We start from the raw sequence: 18,519 nt of genomic DNA, 5'->3' as shown, positions 1-18,519 counted from the left end.
CGTTTATTAAAATTTTCCAGAAAAATTTATATTAAACTCCATGTATTTGGAGTCAGTAAACCTAAAAATCACATTCATTTTTTTCTAGGAGCTCTATTTTTTTTTTTAGATATTTTAGTTTTCCACATTTTGGGGGTAATTTCGTACTAATTTTAAAGTTATGCTTATTTTAACTGTTTGTTAACATTTTCCAGAAAGTTTTTTATCAGACCTAATGCATTTAGGTTCACTAAGTAACAACACTGGTTCTTTTCTAGAAGCTCTATTTTTTTTTAGATATTTGAATTTTTCACATTTTTGGGGTAATTTCATATTATTTTTTTTTTTAGATTTTATTATTACAAGTGTTTTTTGAGTTTTGTTGGAAAAATTTGTTTCGAATGTATAATGTATTTCGGTTCAGTATGTAGTAATCGGTTCATGTATGTTTTTAACTGAATAACGGAAGAAACAAGTTTTAAAAAAACACGTTTTTTGACCGTTTTTAACCGATTTTCATAGTTTTTATTTTTATCTTTTTTTCTTTGATAGATACAGGAATAAAGTATATGGAGTAATGATAGACCATGACCACGACTAAATGTGTGAGAAGTTTCAATCATTTTCGTAAACACAATTTTGAGATAACAATAAAATAAAATTTTAGAATTCAACAGGTTATAACTTTTGACCAAGAGCAGATAGAAATTTTATTAAACCTTTATGAGCATCCTGATACAATTAAATTTCATTTGGTGTATCACACATAACGTTAAACTAACTACAAGCTACACAATGTTAAATCAAAAAACTTGCGAAAAACCTCAAAACACCAGATCTGTTGCCCCCCGAACAGCCACCAGTGTGGGAAGTACCAGAATCTCAGTCTGGAAATTCGACATGGTTGACTTTAAAAAATTCTAACTTATCTTGTAGGCATCTTTGAAATGAGATTGATACGTCATATGAAAGGTGAAATAATAAGCTTTCACATTGTATAAAATTTTGTATAGGTTGTCAAACAAAAAAATTGATTCCATAGCGTGGGAACATAAAAATAAATGTTTTTTTTGCTTTTTTTAATGAAATTTGATCGAGTTCAAAAAATTCTAGCTTTTTTTTAGATGTCTCATAGACCTGATCGATATATATATTTTGATATATATATTTTAAGACAATAAGCTTTCAGATGGTTTAAAATTTTGTATAGGTTGTTAGGGAAAAAAATGGAATAAATGACGTGAGAAGATAAAAATTCATGTTTTTTTTTGCTTTTTTTGATGAAAATGATTGTTTTTAATAAATTATTTTTATGTTTTTTGCGCATTGTAAAAATTTAAAAATGGTGTTAAGAAGAAATACTTGGCTTTGAAATTGCATAATTTTTTTTGTAAGCACACAACCTGTTTTCTGACGACGCACGTTATCACGTAAAATCATCGTCCGTAAACCGGCTTTACAGACAACCTCTTTTTTTTAACGGCCTTACCGATTTTCATAATATTTTTCTAAAAATTCCTTTTCATACAAAAATCAGATGACATAATTTATTTTGTGATCAAAATCATTTAAAACGGTTTTCCTTAATTTAAAAAACATATTTTATAATATTTCTTATATACATATTACTGGTGAATTTTTTTTTTGTAATTTTCCTTAATTTTTGTTCATAGAAAGCATTAAGATGATATCTACATTTACCATTAACAAGTCGTGCATTTTATTTATGTATTTTTGAAATAAAATTCTAAAAGAAAACGATTCAGTATTCTGATTTCTCAGCCTTCCGTCTAAGCGTTCTTTCACTTACATACTTGTTTTTTTCTTTGGAGGATATGAAGAAATTTTGGATTGGGGTCAAAATCCCGAAAACCCAAAATCCCGAAAATCCAAAATCCCGAAAACAAAAAATCCCGAAAATCCCAAAAATTTAGGGTTTTTTGGATTTTGGGCTTTCTGGATTTTGGAATTCTGTCCGTTTTTTCTAGGTCAGTATGTGATATTTTAAATGATTTGGTCACTGTGGCGTATGCGTACTATTCTAATAAAAACAAAAACTTTCATGTTCAAAACATCATTGCAATAAAATAAAACCTCAGCAATAAATTTCGTAAATAACTTCAAGTCTCTTTTTTAATTCAAATACATTAAAAGAGACACACAAATAATATGAAAACAATTCTAAGCCATAGTTTAAACCATTTATAAATAGCCCAACTACCATCAAACAAATTAGAAACTGGTTTATACAATCAATAAATTCATTCAACTGAAAAGCGATAAAATAATTGCTTTTGTGACGAGATAGTTTCTATAATTGTATAATTTACTCATCATCCATGAAGGTGTCAAAGTGTGTGTGTGTGTGACAAAATGCATTCCAGTCACGAGCCAATCGTAGTAACAACACCTTCCTCTATATATTGACCAATCCTAACAATATAATGAGAACCTCTGCTAGGCCAACACCAGAAACGGAAAATGAGCAAATTGATGTTTCCATTTCATCTGAATCAGCAATTACATCGCTTTTACCTCTCTCTCTGTAGATATACCTTATCTCTATTTTAACCAAAGCACCAGGACTTATTGTTCCGAAAGAACGATTCTAAAGCTAACGTGCCAGCCATCATTTGTTCAAAGAGGGGCTCGACTGTGGAGGTAATCGGAGAGAGTATAAGGAAAGAGTAGATATCCTGCCAGCTTGTCTATTGCAATTCATTACCAATTTAAAGGGGGGGGGGAGGGGGAAAAACCTCTGCGCTACGATGCATCACCCACAAACTCGCAGCAGTCTGATTTAATGGCTGCACTCACGAATCAACTTGACTTATTGACTGTTGACTGCCTATACCGACCGACGACGATGATGACTACTACATACGATTGCTGCCGAAGCCGATTCAGATGTCAATGGTTCAGGTCGATTGGTATAGAGTAATTATTCAGAAAGCTGCCTCCCGGTATACACCTTTTGTTCACTTGAGGCCGTGACTAGACTTGTTAACAGCGCCAATGACACGTCTGGCGAAGCTAATGCAACATCGATCAGAATCAGAGACCTCATTTGCACTTTAACCACTTATACCAGCACCATCAGGCAGGTGAGGCGGTAGGTAAAGGTACTATCATCTATAGTCTGCTGCAGTATATTGCATGACGATAGCGCACTCTGTAGCTATATAATGGTTGAAGTGTGGTAAGTTGTGCCAGACAATGGCATTAAGTCAAACTATGGAACAATATACAATTGTTTTATTGTTTACTCTCACTTGGGTTATCAAGGGTTAAATCTCTGAATGGCTTGGGACAGACACAACAAGTACAAAAAATAAAAATACAAACAAAAAATTTTACTTAAAAAAAAAGAAAAACAGAGTAGGTAAAGTAACTTCCTGTCTTTTATTTAAACAAAAAAAATTCATAAGCACGGATGCTTGAGTTGCGAGTGGCTAGACGACAATATAACTGGCATCCTTTAAAGTTAAAATTTAAATATAAATGTTGAGTAAAAGGATATTGTAACTTTTCTTTAAAACAAAAGATAATAAATTGTGTTTTTTAATCATAATCTGAAGAACCCTTTTTTTTTGTCAATAGTTTTATTTTAACAGGCCTTTAAAAATGTATGCAAACATTGTGTTTAAAGTATTTAAAATAAGTTGTAAGGTTAGTTTGTAAACCAGGCCATGGGACATAAGTCCACAATTAGCTCATGACCGACTTCAGTGGTATGCATAACTCCACAATTTCATAACGAACCCTTTCCCATCCAAGTGGGACAGAAGTCCATATTTTTTTAAGCAGATGAGACATAAGTCCACAATCTTAGAAGCTATCGCAACAAACTGCTCACATGCAATCACCAGTTTATAGGCTTACTATTGGATTTGGGTCGGTAACGCAGTTGCATACGTGAAAAGTTTATTTTAGAAGGAACATTACTCCACAATTTCATTACAAACTTGTTTCCAATCAAGTGAAACAAAAGTCCGTATTGTTGTTTAAATAGGTGGGACATAAGCCCACAATCTTAGAAACTTTAAAAAAAAACTCACACATTACGTTATAGGGAAATTTTCCCATTTAAGTGGGTCATAAGTCCATGTGGAGCTGTTTTTCTTGCTCCTGTTAATCATTCAATTGAATTGAATTGAAATCTGATCGATTGTCTATTAGTTTAAAATCGATTTTAAAAATCCACTTAAATAACACTGGTCAACAAAATTGAACTTTTTTAAAGGTTTTTCATGTGCTGAACTCGAATCTGAAGTCAGAAAAACATTTGATTGGCCTCCGTTTTTGAGATATTACCTTTATAAAATCCTTAAAACCGTAATTTTGGCTGTTTCCGAGCTTCCGAGAAAAACGGCTCAAAGAGACCAAAAATAGTAGATTTTGGAAGTCCATATTTTATTCAATTTTAGCCGTATTCAATTTTTGTGACCATTATGTTGAAAGATAAAATATTTTCTTTTTTTCGTTCAATATCTATAAATGCTTAAAGGATAAAAATAGACTATTTAGTAAAAACACCAAAAATGTCATGTTTTTCTCTTTTTCGAATAGTTTTTCATTAGTTTTTTACAATATTTTAATTTTAATTTACATACATATCGATAGGAAATTTAATTATCTACAAAAAATTACTTAATAAAAATTTTCATATTCGGCTTCCTTTTCAAGTTATAGACGAAAGCACAAAAAATAACAAAAAAAAGTCGAAAATATTGATCGTTACAAAAATTATCATATATCTTTATAACTTATTCATAGATTTTGAAAAAAATTATCTTGTTATCTTTGCCAGAATGTGTCAGTAAGAAATTTTTTTTTTTTTTTTGCAAAAATTTCCTTTAAAAATTCGTGTTTTCTGTACAATGAACTTAAACTTTTGGAGTGACCTAAAAAAGTTATTCCAGTGTTTGTTGCTTATATGATCAGTTTCAGGAATCGGTTTTTCTGTTCAGATTAGTTGTTTTTATTACTCAAAATGTCAAAATATAGCTCGAATACTAAGTATGCTGGAAAAAAAAACGACAAAAAACTTTGAAAAATCATATCTCGAAAACGTATCCATCGTTTTTTTTTTAAAGTGATTTCCGAGTTCCTGAGGTCAAAGTACGTAAGAAAAAAATAGTGGGATTGAGTGTCCATTTTGGCTGTAATCCAGTGTAAGCCAAAAAGAAACTAAATTCAATCTAAAGTTTAAGTCACTGGTTATAAAATTTTTGCCACAAGAACCAAAATATACTTTTCCAGCGGTTTTTGGGTTGCTGAACTCGAATCCGCAAACAGAAAAATTTTATTAGCCTCTTGAAATATAACCGCTATAAAAAAAAAAACCTTTTTTTTGCATTTTATAACGGTAATATTTCAAAAACGGAGGCCAATACAAATTTTCTGGCTTCAGCTTCGAGTTCAGCACATCAAAAACTTATAGAAAATTATATTTTTGTTCTTGTGGTAAAAACCTTATCAACAAGATAATTTTAAAATAAATTAAATTATTTAAGACATAAATTAATTCAGACACATTTTAATAAAAATTATTTTGTATATTCTACTCTGAAAAAGATTAATAAATAAAGTATTCTATAAAGTGTGGGTAGAAGTGTTATTATATTGAAATGTGAACAATAACTTGTAGAACAAAACACCGATATGACCTGAAAAACGTGTTTTTTTTTTATCTGTCTCTGTTCTGTCTCTATGCTTGATTGGCCGACGCGACACAACATCATTTATACAAAAAGAATATAATGAATATAAATAATTAATTGACACCTGAATGAAAGTTTTATCGTTTTTAAGTAATTGAAAATATTTGAATGATTGAGTGGCAGTGAGATGCAACGAACACAAAATTCAGATGTTATTTTTTGTACCAATTCATGTACAAAATAGGTCATAAAGTCGCATTTTATTTATGGATATTTAAAACTTGATACAAGGAAAAACACACAGTAGAAAGAAAAAACAATAAAAGCAATTTTATGTCAGAGTCAATGCAATTATAAAATTTCAAATGATTCAATTGAATAGAATTGAAAAAATGTGATTCAATATTTTTAATCAGTTAGAATTACTTGATTTTTATAGTAAAGTTTAATTTACTTAGAAAACACACGAAAACACACTTTACATGGAAAATAGTTTCTGATATACAGGACTTAAAAAACTTTTTTAAAAAAATTGTTGTTGTAAAATTTGAAGAACTATTAATAATCTATGTTTGTCTCATATAAGGTTTTTTCCAAGTTACCGTTCCTTCACTAAAACGAAAAATCAAAAAAAAAAAAATAGGCAAAAACAGGGTGAGGGGAGAGTACGATAGCTGTGGCGCCGAGATTTGATAACGGTATTTTGTAGAGAGGTTCAATACAAGTATTTTTTTACAATTTGAAGGGGGGGGGGGGTCTATCTCTCCCCGTTTAGGCGGGAGGGGCAGTTTTCTAAAAAAACAACCTGCAATAAATTTTGACACGTGAATTTTCGATTGAAAATTAGGGTGTTTTTTTGATACTTAGTTAGAATAAGTGAAAAAATAAATATTTTAAATCAAATCTCGTAGAAAAAAACTTTTTTTTTGAAAAAGATAAAAATAAAAAACCAAAAACTCTTTTTTTAATTTTTCACCTAAATTTTGAGGTTATGTGAAAAAATTGTCTAAACAAAAGTTGTAGATCTTTTTATTACCTACAACTTTGCCGTACAACTTTTTTCCATAGGACTTGAAGTTTTGCCGGAGTTCGAGATATACCTACCATTTTTTTCCATTAAAAACTGAACCCACCCACTTCCCGGACTCGGCTCGCCCGTAATTTATTTTTCTTTTCATTTTTATCATATTCACCTCCTTTTCCAATGGGTTTCATTCTACTATGATTATTTTTTGGTTTCACAAATTATCGACCCTGGGCACATACGATTTTGAAAAAAAAAAATCACACAAGATGCATATTTTCGAAAGACTTTACCTCTACTTTATTTTATAAGCACAAAGCTTGGACTAACTTGGTTCATACACCAAATGCACCGTGATTAGTAAAATAAAATAAAATCCTCAATCTTATTTTTTAACCACCTTAACTTGAAAAAATTTAATAATTTACTATGAAAAGTGTCTCTGAACCAACGGCGTATACAAGGGGGGGGTCACGGGGTCATGACCCCCCCCAAGAACTCAGAACTTAAAAAAGAATTTGTTATGTGATACTGAAATCTCTTGAGTAAGATTATTTTCAAAATGTTGAAGTTTTAGAACATGAACGAAAATTAAAAGTAAACAAAATTTTTGGTATTCAAACAAACTATTTTACCATATTTTGGGGATGTGGTCATATTTTAGCGAACGCTATGCTGGATTAGGATTATTTTGATTCGTTCGATAATATTAGTTGAGCTGTAGTGTTTTGTTTGGAAACAAAATCCGTATAAGTATTATATTCAAAGCTTTTTAAAAGAAATTGAATCTAGTAGGTACACAAAAATAATATCTTAAGGGCAAGACACTGCTTACCATCAGCAAATAAAAGAAGCAGCCATATCTTCTATTTTTTTATATGATGAAGTGAATAAAATATGTTTTAAATAGGGAAGCTTTCTGTGGCCTTGCTGTGTGGAGGTCAATTCTGTTGATAAAATTCGTCATCGGCAAAATGTCAAAGAAGGATATCATTTCTCAAATCTTTTAAGTTTTTTGCAATGTTCCAGTTCAATACATTCGTCTGATAAAATTTGGTGAATTTTGTTTGCTTACAGAATATAACAGTATTTTGTACATACGAAATTTGCTAGTTCTGTTGCATTTTTTGAAACAACTATCGATTTGTTAATCATCAATGGCCAGCCAATTATAGAAGCAATGTAAGCAACCTTATCTAAGGCAATTTTAATATTATTATTAAATATCACTTAGGGCTAATTTTTTGAATAGTTAGATAAACCTAAGTTAGAGCTTATTCGTAGGAATAAAAGTTTTTTTTTATAGTGACATTTATTCTTCTGATAGTCTATCTGACGATTGAAAAAGCAGGGCTTAATCTAATAAATACAACTGAATGTTTTTATATTGTAAACCGCTGATTAATACCTGAAAACGGACGAATTCCAAAATACCGCCAAAATTATTTTTTTTTGTCTTTACTATTTTAATAGAGGTATTTTAAATTCCCATACAATTTTAAAACAAAATTTAAAAAAAATTATATTTTTAATTCAATTTTTTTTTTACAAAACTTTGCGATTCGTTTGCCTGAGGTTAGGAAGACTTTTAATTCAAAAGTTAAAACTGTTATTAAGTAAAAACGATTTTTATTTTAACTTTCTGGGCTAGCGAAAACAATGAACAGTTGTTTTAAGGCAAATTATTCAATCGAAGTACTCGTACAGTACATTTTATTTTTAGGAGAGGATAGCCTCAATTGGTTTAAAATTAAAGCCTAGTACGCTGCAGTGGTACCACTTTACTTCAATTGAAGTAGATCTACTTCTTTTTTTCAAAAAAAAATTAAAATCTACTTCCTACTTCGCACCATCACAAAAATATCGAAATCTACTTCATTTAAAAATCTCTGTTTCAATCTACTTCAAGTTATAAAAATATAAGCCAAATCTACTTCTTTTTTTCAGAAAACCAAATATTTGACTAAAAATTGTTATAAAAAATGTATAAAAATACATTTATGACGAAATTATGTAGTTTGAAGGAATACAATCTTTTGGTTTTAGTTGTTTTTACTAATTTAATTACAGAATTTTTTTGTTTTAATATAGATTTTTGATGAAGAAAAGGATATTTTGCAATCTACTTCGATTTTTTTCAATCTACTTCCATTTTTTCTTCAAATCTACTTCGATTTTTTTCTGCAAGTGGTAACGCTGGTACGCTGCTGATAAGAAACGAAAAATCCCATACAAAAATGAAACAACAAAATGGTAAACCAAAAATTTCGTTCAACTTTTCGTTCTGTAGTACGCTGTTCGGCACAACGAAATTGAAAGTCTAAACTTCTTTTTCGCACACAAACAATTGCCGGGGACATTCATTGTGTGTGGAAAAATGACATTTTGAGTTTTTTTGTTTGTTTTTGTTGTTCATTTTGTAATTGCATGTCTTTCTGCGATGCGTGTTTGCTTTTTTTTCATTTATGTTTTGCAATTTTTGAGTATTTTTCGGTCCAGATTTCGCAAGCATTTCGTTGTCCTCATGGAGACCGACGAAAAATTTCGTTTCACATCAGCAGCGTTCTAGGCTTTAAGGCTTAACGCTAAACTTAAACGAATCTCATACCGTTTTTGTTTGGTTATTTTTAGAACTACATTCGGAACTTTTCGATTCGAAATGCAAGACGTACAAATTTTAATGTTTAATAATTCAAAAAGCATATTTTCAGGTTTATGCCTGCTATCAAAACTTTTGAAAAAAAAAAAAAAATTGGCATAAATTTTTAAACCAAACTTTATATAAAGTTATCTAGATCAAATACATGTATTGTGTACCTACTCCAAACCAACAAAATACAATGCAACAAAAATTGTTCCAACTTTAGTTCGAATGATTTAATTAATTTTTTTTTTTTCTAGATTTAGATAAATCGGTGAACATAAAATAATATCGAGATCTAGATTATAACTTCGTGTTAATTGTAAAGTCACAATCATACCTAATAACATATTTATATCAACTTGTATATCTAAAACCCAAGAATTGTATTGATATTCCACATATCTATTCACTAAACCCGCAATCCTAAAGTTAAATATACAACAAATAATGCTTCATTTACACACTTTCACAAAACCCAATAGGTTGGTACTAACTATTGTCTATTTCAACACAATGTAATGTAAATATCACTTGAACATTTCAACTTCCCACAACCGACTGCATGCCGCTACTATATAATCATTATAAATATTTTGTATCCTATATAAGGTATATAGTTATCCTGTCAGGTCCGTTAAATAAATATTTGTCTACACCTCACATACGTTAGTATATATTCATTCACTTGGGTTGAATCATAATTTCCTTGACATTTGTTATGCGTGTTGAATTCATTTAGAATAAGGTAGGTACAGTCTAGTTGTAAGTATTCGGAATGTTTTGGAAAATTTTGGCGGATTTTTTAAAATATAGGTACTCTTTACTATATTTCACTGTCAAATCGAAGTCGTTTTGTAGAAGATTTTAGCTACCCAGAATAATTTTTCAAAAATGACAATTTATTTATTTTCATAAGCTTCAGAAAATATGAAGTAATCGGCTAGTTTTGTTATTTGATCAGCAAGAGAAGAAGCTTTGTCAACAAAAAAAAAAAAAAGTTACGTATACACCACAGTGACCGGTTTAGTTTCAGCTTTCTTTGGTAAGTAAAATTAACAGAAATTTATAATATTTGATTTCCAATGAACAATCCGAATAATTGTGACAATGACTGTAAAAAGCTTACAAGTGTGCGTGTTTAAACATTCCTTATGCACTGGCTGTTGTTTGAATATCCAACACATCATAGGAAATTCAACCCGGGAACAATTGAAAACCTTGGTCAGATAATATCCGATAACTTTATTATATGAACAATGGACAACACTAGCGTTGGGTGGCCGACGACGACGACGCACGGGTGAAATACTTCCTAGATTCATCATCAAATATGCAAAAAAAAAAAAAACTCAGTTCAGTGATTTGTTTTATTTTTATGCAACATTCTGAACGTATTTTCATATTTTTTTATATGAAAATCGATAAAAGTAAGTTTTTTTTTTGTATTAATTTTCAAGGTTATGATAATGACAAACTGGTCGATTTTTTTTTGTTGTAGACAAATTAAATATAAATTAAAGGTTTTTATTTTGTTTACATTTTTTTTGAAAATTAAACACTCAAGGTTGAATGTTAAAAAATTGCATGCATTTGCATTCTCAGTTATTTGTTCCAAAAACTTCTGTGGCCAGTCGAAATTGGTACAAAAAATGACTCAAAATTCCTGAGTAGAAGAGTTAAAAAACTGTTATCATAAGGCACTAAGTCAAATTTTTGTTCTTCTTCTTTTTCCTTTGCTTTTAATAAATGTTTAGATGTCGAGGGTATCGCCGAGTTGATCTCAAAACTGTTAAATACCTACATATGTATATTTTACTGACCAATCAAAAATTAAATATATTTTATTTTAATTAAAATTGATTTCTTGTAGGTACTTATGAAAAAGAATTTGAAAATTATTATATAGCTCGTTTCAAATCAAAAGTCCTGACTCTGAGTTTATTTTCTCCCTTCCAATAAAATTGAGAACAAAAAAAAAAACAAGAAACTCGATTTTATTGGCTTATTAGGACAAATCAACTCAAAAATAACAACAAATCATACTTGTTTGAAGTAATGCAATGCTAGAGAAAACAATAAACAAACGAAAATTCTGATTCTGTTAATTAATGATTTCTATGGTGATGGCTCCAAAATAATAGAAAAATAATAATGAGATATTTACTGCTCGGTTATACAAATAAAAAGATGTGACAATGGTTTTAAATTTTTAATGATCATCGGAACTTAAATTGCTGTCATCAATTTATATTTCTGATGAATCGTCAACCGGTCTAATGACAATACCTTGGGTAAAGTTATCCCAAGTACTTTTAAACGGTAAATAATTATTTTCACTGCTAATGGCCTTATCACCTGAAATAGACCCAGTTTTAAAGATAAGTAAAGCATCTTAAGCAAACCCTTTTTCTCCACCAGCATGAGCGATTATTAAACGAGGTCCTTTTTCAATTGGGTTTTTTAGTCCTTGTCCACTTTCATTAGTCCACGAACTTGGTCTTGAGTGCGAACTGTGAACGTATGTTTCGTCAATATAGATAACTCCATATCCTTCTTCCCTCAACTCTCTTATTTTCCGAATGTAGTTCATTCTTTAAATTTTGATATCCTCTCTTTCACAAAGGATGCTCCTGTTATTTTTTGTCTTTAAAAACCTAAATCCTTTATTTTTTAATATACTCTCCAAAGAGATGTTTTGCTAATTGTGAGTCCCGGTTCATTATAAATTTTGCTTCTTAAACTTGCTAATGTCACAACTTGCTTATCAAAAATGTGAAACGTGTAAATTATCCTTTTAATTGCCTCAAAATCAAAATTTTCTGTGTCGGTCACCCAGCGACGATGATGACTTTTTTTCTTAGGAGACCGCACCGTTCCCGTTATATCTATAAATGGTTTCTTCTGACAATCCAGTCAGCTAAACAGTTCGTATTCTTGCGTATACTATTATTATAGGTGTCAAATCTTCACAAAGGTTTTCATTTTTCAATATTTCCTTGTAAAGATTCATCGCAACCATTTTTGTTTGCAGACTTAAGGGCATTCCTTTCTTTAAAAAATCCATCCTGTTCGATGAACATAAGGTCAGGTAAGATTTTGAAAAAGTTTCGAATTTTAACTTACTTTGAATAAAATAAGAAATGATTTTCGAAAAAAAAGATAATAGTTTCTTTTCCAAACAGGCTTTAGTTTACTTCTTCAAAAATCCTATTTTTTTATTCAAATTGACATTTATATCTACGGATATTCTTTAAATTTTCTAATTACTTGCTTAAAATTAAATAAACCAACAGTGAAAACGAATCAAAAAATTTAATTAGTTTTTTGTATTGGCTTCGGAAATGGAGAGATTGAAAAAAAAAATAAGAAAATATTATTTAACACATAAAACGCTATTTCCATTCACTTCACCAACCCATTTTCTAAAAATTGACTTTTGAAAAAAAAAAAATTGAAATATTTTTTTAAAAATCCAAAAATTTATTTTTGAAAGTTTTGTAAACAATTACTTTACCTTTTCTTTACAAAAAAATTGTTTCTAATCGACTATGTCGTTTACGAGAAATTCTTAAATCAATAACAGTGTTCTATGACAGTTACCCTTAATAACAGTACAACAAATATTTTTACGGTACAAATATTTTTACGATACAACATTTATTTCAAAATTTGCTTACTAATGTGTAATACTAGACTATACTACAATCGTTAGATCTATTTTTGAAAAAAAAAAGTAACTTTATAATTCCGTTATATGATAGGTACCTACCGTTAGTTTCGGTCCTAAAAAAAATGAAAAATTCGATTTCTCCTCTAGCGAATCATCCCAAAACTGTTAACTACCACTTTTTTGGCATTCCCTATCATCGTAATGTCATGTCTAACAATTTGTTATCTCGAGTTCGATTTTTTTTTTACGAATTCTAAACTTTCCCAATAGTACCTACCTATGTAAATGTATATCACAAGTAAAAACAGCAAAGGAATTTTTTCGTAACCCACTTAGGGCCAATTTATTGAGCCTCCATTAAATTTTGATATTTATCGCTTTAGTTAACGGCCTTGTTAAATTATTGACGCCTTTAAGTATACATCATTAAAAATTCATTTAATTCACTCTTCTTTAGTTAAAGTCCTTACTTTTAATGGAAACTTTAAATTTAAAACTCTGTTAAAAATATCCTAGGGATTTTTTATTTTTTTTGAAAAATAATCTGTCATAAGCTACAATTTTGTCAAATCAAATAGATTTGAATTTGAAGAAAAACCATAAAAACTATGGCCAGTAAGTATTTTGCAGCTGAAAACGCCAGGCGAAAATGCTTGAGAACCTACAATTGAAGCTATGAGAAGAAGAAGGAGTTAAGTGAAATTTTTAATTTTTTCCAGCGGTGTCAAATAACAACTTAAATTTAGGTGTTATCGGCATTCATCGAGCGTCATTAGTTTAGAAGTAAGCTTTAGATCTCTTCTTCTCATGGCGTCAATTGCAATGTTTTGAGATGCTTATATTATGCAGCACCTGATTAGTTTTGAAGTGGAGAATATAATCTAGTAGATCTAGTACTATCTGTGCGAAGTAGACAAGAAATGCATTAATTTCTTTGACTTTTGTGTCTATTAAAAATCTTAAATGAAGTGTTGTCTCTACCCATAGATAACAATGATAGAATTTCTGGCGAGCCGCAGTCATTTTATATAATGTATTACTTATTTATGGTACAAATGCATATGTGTATTGTATACCTTCAAAAAAAATTCTAGTCTGGACTTTTATTCATAATTGTGATGTTTTTTTTTTATTTCTTTAGCTCATTTGACATTTTTCAAATAAAATAATAATTAAACAATAAATGAAATGACATTTGACACTAATGGAGAGTGAATAAAAAGAAATTCTTTTTAAAACCTCCATTTACTCTAAAAATCCCTCTTAAAAGGTCGAATTTGGTGTTTTAACTAAAACGGCTTTTAAATTTAATGCTCAATTAGTTAATGATGCCAAACTTCAAAAACATCCTTAAAAGAGTCTGAATTAAACGAAATTGGCTTTTAATTTTAAAATTTAAGTTTAATGGAGAGTCAATAAATTGGGCCTTAAAGGTTCACATTTTTAGTATTTCGTAAATATTTAGAAAACTATTAACAAAATACCAAAAATTTGAACCTTTCCTCCTCTCTCTCTCCCTCCAATGCCTTAAGAACGTTGCTACCAACTTTCACTTAAAACAATAACCCATAGGGTTACCATCTCCGTTAACTGGACTAAATTTGACTTAAAATTTCTGATTTTTTTTAATGAAAATATTGATAATTTCTTAAAATTTTTACTTCTTTCAGTTTATTACCTACAATGTGGATAAAACAACTATTTATTGGATGTCTTCTCGGAGTCATAGTTCTTTCCATCTCGGCAGCAGATGAGTAAGTCTATTTTAATACAAAACAAAACAAATTCCAAAAAACTGATTTTAATTTCTTCTTTTTTAGAGTTATTCCCGAAGAAATAAAAATCCCCGAAATACCACGTGACATCCGTTACGATCCAATAATATCCGAGCGCGTTGCTCAAAGTGTTATGAATTTCGCTCATAATCTTGGCGTTGCACTTGATATAAATGAATATCCAAATACTCAAATATTTTCACCATTAAGTATTATGTCATCGTTATCCATTCTCCAAATGGGTTCCTATGCCAATACCTACAATCAACTAAACAAACTATTTACTTCGTTAAATGGACAAAATCGTCCAACTTCAGCGAAGATTCACGAAGAATTCGGTTGGTTGCTGGAAGATGTTATGTCAAATACATTCAAAACCAAACGACCACGCATGGAATCCGAATGGCGATCGACACCATATAATCCTAATAATTATGGAAAAGGTGGAGCTAAAACACCAAATGAACATACAGTTCGTGTATCCAATGGATTATTTCTTCAGAATGGTTATAGTCTGAAACCAGATTATGTCTATGCTGCACAATCTGTTTACAGGAGTGAAGTTACTCCATTGGATTTCAGAACCAATCAACAAGATTCCAAAGACTACATCAATAGTTGGGTCAGTCAGAATACAATGGGCAAAATTCCAGCCATTATTGATAATGTATTGAGCAGAGATACGAATATGATATTGGCAAGTACACTTTACTTCAAGGGTTTCTGGGAGCAACCATTTTTAGGATCAGGAACTTCAAAGTAAGTAGGATTATTTCCTAACAGGGTCTCAGAATATGGTCTAATTGTTTTTCTCTTAAACCTTTCTAGGACCAATTTCTTTCCCGATGGACCAGAGAGTGAACCTGTGAAGATATTGATGATGAGTCTTGGTGGTGTACTACCCTTCTACAACTCTGAAGAATACAGTAAATTGCATTAATTCCTAGTTAATTCCTTTGAAATTGATAAGTTCTTTTGTTCTTTTAGATTGTCGAATCATTGGTTTGCCATACAAAGGAAACCAATCAACACTTTACATCATCCAACCAAATGACTCAACACGATTAAATCTCCAGCAATTACAAAAGACACTCACTGGAGAAAGAATCAACGAGATGATCTCGAAAATGGAACACAAAACTGCAGTTTTAGCTTTTCCCAAATTTCATGTTGCCAATACAATGCATTTGAAGTCTCCCCTATCCCGAATGGGCATTGAGGACATCTTCAAAAATGGCATAGCAGATTTCTCTTTGATTGCTGATCCTGAAGAAAACACCAAAGATAAAATTGCAGCAGCTTCATCATCATCTTCTTCATCCTTGGCAAGATTTCCAGTACCAGTGCTGCAACAGCAAGAGATGTTATTGAATGTTGCCGAAGCTATGGCAGCGCCATCTGTTACACCAAATCGTCAAAGAAATTCACCTATAATTGGCAACTCAAATGGACCTATGGATCGATACAATGAGCCTCCTTTAATATTTACACGTTTTGGTGGTAAAATGGACAATCGAACAGATCGACTAGCACAAGTGGATAGAATGCAATGGACTCAACAGGGTGATTTAATGGTTGGAACACCGATGGATCCAATTCATCGTTGTAAACGTGGTAAACGTGCTGTAACTTATAAAGTTGAAAGTGAATTTACACGAGGCAATACTCCATTGCGTCTGAAACATTTGATACTCAATAAACGCATTACCAAGACAAATCCTGGTAAGAAACTTATGCGAAATCGTCGTGAAACTATTCCAGCTTCAGCTCAGAGTTTACAGAGATTAGATCAAATGCGTTCGACAGCAGATTTAAAGAAACCACAACTGTTTGTTGATGAAATTCTTCATAAAGTCGATTTTAATGTTAACGAACAGGGAACAGAAGCCGCAGCAGCTACTTTGGTTTATCTGAGGAGATCTGGGACAGATGTAGCTTTTCGATGTGATTCACCTTTTCTTATACTTATGCGACATGATCCAACAAAATTACCATTGTTTTATGGTGTTGTTAATATACCGGCTCAATAAAGAAACACAATTCATTTATATTTAGCTGCTTATAATAAATTGTAACCTGATTCATGTTAAGAAAAATTTGTTTTAGACAAATGATATATTGAACAAAATTTTATTGATGACTTTTACTTTGGACCCTAGAAGAAAAAAAAAATGCTGCAAACAATGCTCTATAAAAATTTTAAATGTAAATAGGGGTATTCATGTCATTTCGTTGATTGTCGGCATTTTTTCTGCAATGGGTAGACATAGGAACATGAATGCTCCTAAGAAAATTATATTTTAAGACCTTATCAATTATAGACCGCTAAGAAACAAGTCGAAAAAAAACGAAGAAAAGAATAAATTTATCTTAAAATTTATTTGTTTTTCATCAAACAATAAGTCTTCACACAGTACAAAAAATTAACAAACGTTCATTTACAGGCACAGGGTTAAAAGTCCACAGGCCAAAAGTCCATAATGGAATATTGGCTCACTGGTGTGGGATATAGCTCCACTAATCAATTATAGACTAACAACCCACCCATGTGGGTCAAAAGTTCACACAAAACTCCTGTGGACTTTTGGCCCATTGATTAAAAATTTGTTACCAATTAGGAAAGCCAAAATTCATAATGCGGCTGAACTCTCATCTCCTAAATTTCTTCGCAATCTCTCCAAATAAATAAAAGTAAGCAAATATCTTTTAATTTCGAGTAAATCTTAGAAAATTACTTTAACAAGTATTCAAAACTGGAACACTCGTTAATTTTCGAAAGTTTCTCCATTAAATGTTCAATGGGTGCCATGAAATTAGTCCAAGTGAAATAAGACCAACTTCCAAAAATTGGTTTTACTTCAATTTTCAACATTTATGCAATAATTTCAAAAGCTTTTTGAAACATTTTAATAAACGTTTGAAAAAATACCGTTTAACCGTTTTAAAAACAATTTTTTTTAATTTGCAAATTAGGATCTTTATATGCGATAGTACCATTGAATAATTATATATAGAAGTGACACTGATAGTTTCTAGCGCCACACAATTTTATTTTTTTCGGCAATCAGATGTACTAAAAAATCCCCAGAGAGAATGGAGCTTGTCCTAGAAAATTATGTTTCCAAAAATTTGTTTTTAAAAAAGGAAATTTCTCTAACACAAACATAAGGAAACAAATATCAAATAAAAATAAATTGTATCGACACGTCGTCATCCTATAATAGAAAAAAAAAATAAGGAAATTTTACTCACACATAAAACATAAAACAAATATCAAACAAAAATAAATCGTATCGAAACATCGACATCCTATAAATGAAAAAAGAAAATAAGGAAATTTTACTCATACATTCAAAATTACACAAATATCAAACAAAAATATAGAAAAGTTAGTTGACATTATAAATGTATCCATAGTAACTCGAAACTAAAAACAAGAAATTTTTTATTAACGACGAGAATTTGAACAAAATTAAATATTATTGTTTTATATCCTAGGCACGTTATAGCTTATAGGGCATGAAAGTTACCCTCATTTCAATAGTCCTATTAGCGTAGGTGACAAGGTGATTGCTCTTTAATTTTGATTTCTGAGTTCGTATCCCCACAGAGATTGCTATTTTTTTTATATTATATTTTGTTTTGCAATATTATGAAATGCGTAACAATTAGAGCCTATTTTTGCTGAATCGAAACTTAAGCATTTAATTACAACATAAATCCTTATGTGTCAGTTTACGCCGAAGTAAAAGTAGAGCCTAAAC

At 30.5% G+C, this 18,519-nt stretch overlaps 1 protein-coding gene across 1 annotated transcript; it reads left to right on the top strand.

Annotated features, from left to right (window-relative positions):
* The first annotated feature begins 14,655 nt into the window (after window positions 1–14,655).
* LOC129907376 (serine protease inhibitor 28Dc-like) lies at window positions 14,656–16,805 on the top strand. Its single transcript, XM_055983537.1, has 4 exons — window positions 14,656–14,734; window positions 14,801–15,514; window positions 15,584–15,681; window positions 15,743–16,805. Exons 1-4 carry the CDS (start codon window positions 14,664–14,666, stop codon window positions 16,783–16,785), a joined length of 1,926 nt encoding a protein of 641 aa, XP_055839512.1. The 5' UTR covers window positions 14,656–14,663; the 3' UTR covers window positions 16,786–16,805.
* Window positions 16,806–18,519: the final 1,714 nt, after the last annotated feature.

This window comes from Episyrphus balteatus, chromosome 1 (genome assembly GCF_945859705.1).
Source record: "Episyrphus balteatus chromosome 1, idEpiBalt1.1, whole genome shotgun sequence".
In the NCBI taxonomy this organism is placed as follows: domain Eukaryota; kingdom Metazoa; phylum Arthropoda; class Insecta; order Diptera; family Syrphidae; genus Episyrphus; species Episyrphus balteatus.
The sequence above is the reverse complement of the archived record's forward strand: the minus strand, read 5'-3'. Positions and strand labels throughout refer to the sequence as shown.

What these genes read in the sequence shown, in the direction of transcription:
- LOC129907376 (XM_055983537.1), top strand. Translation starts at nt 14,664, where the DNA reads ATGTGGATAAAACAACTATTTATTGGATGTCTTCTCGGAGTCATAGTT. An exon ending in TCCATCTCGGCAGCAGATGA is followed by an intron (nt 14,735 to 14,800) that starts GTAAGTCTATTT and finishes CTTCTTTTTTAG; the next exon opens with AGTTATTCCCGAAGAAATAA. An exon ending in TTAGGATCAGGAACTTCAAA is followed by an intron (nt 15,515 to 15,583) that starts GTAAGTAGGATT and finishes AAACCTTTCTAG; the next exon opens with GACCAATTTCTTTCCCGATG.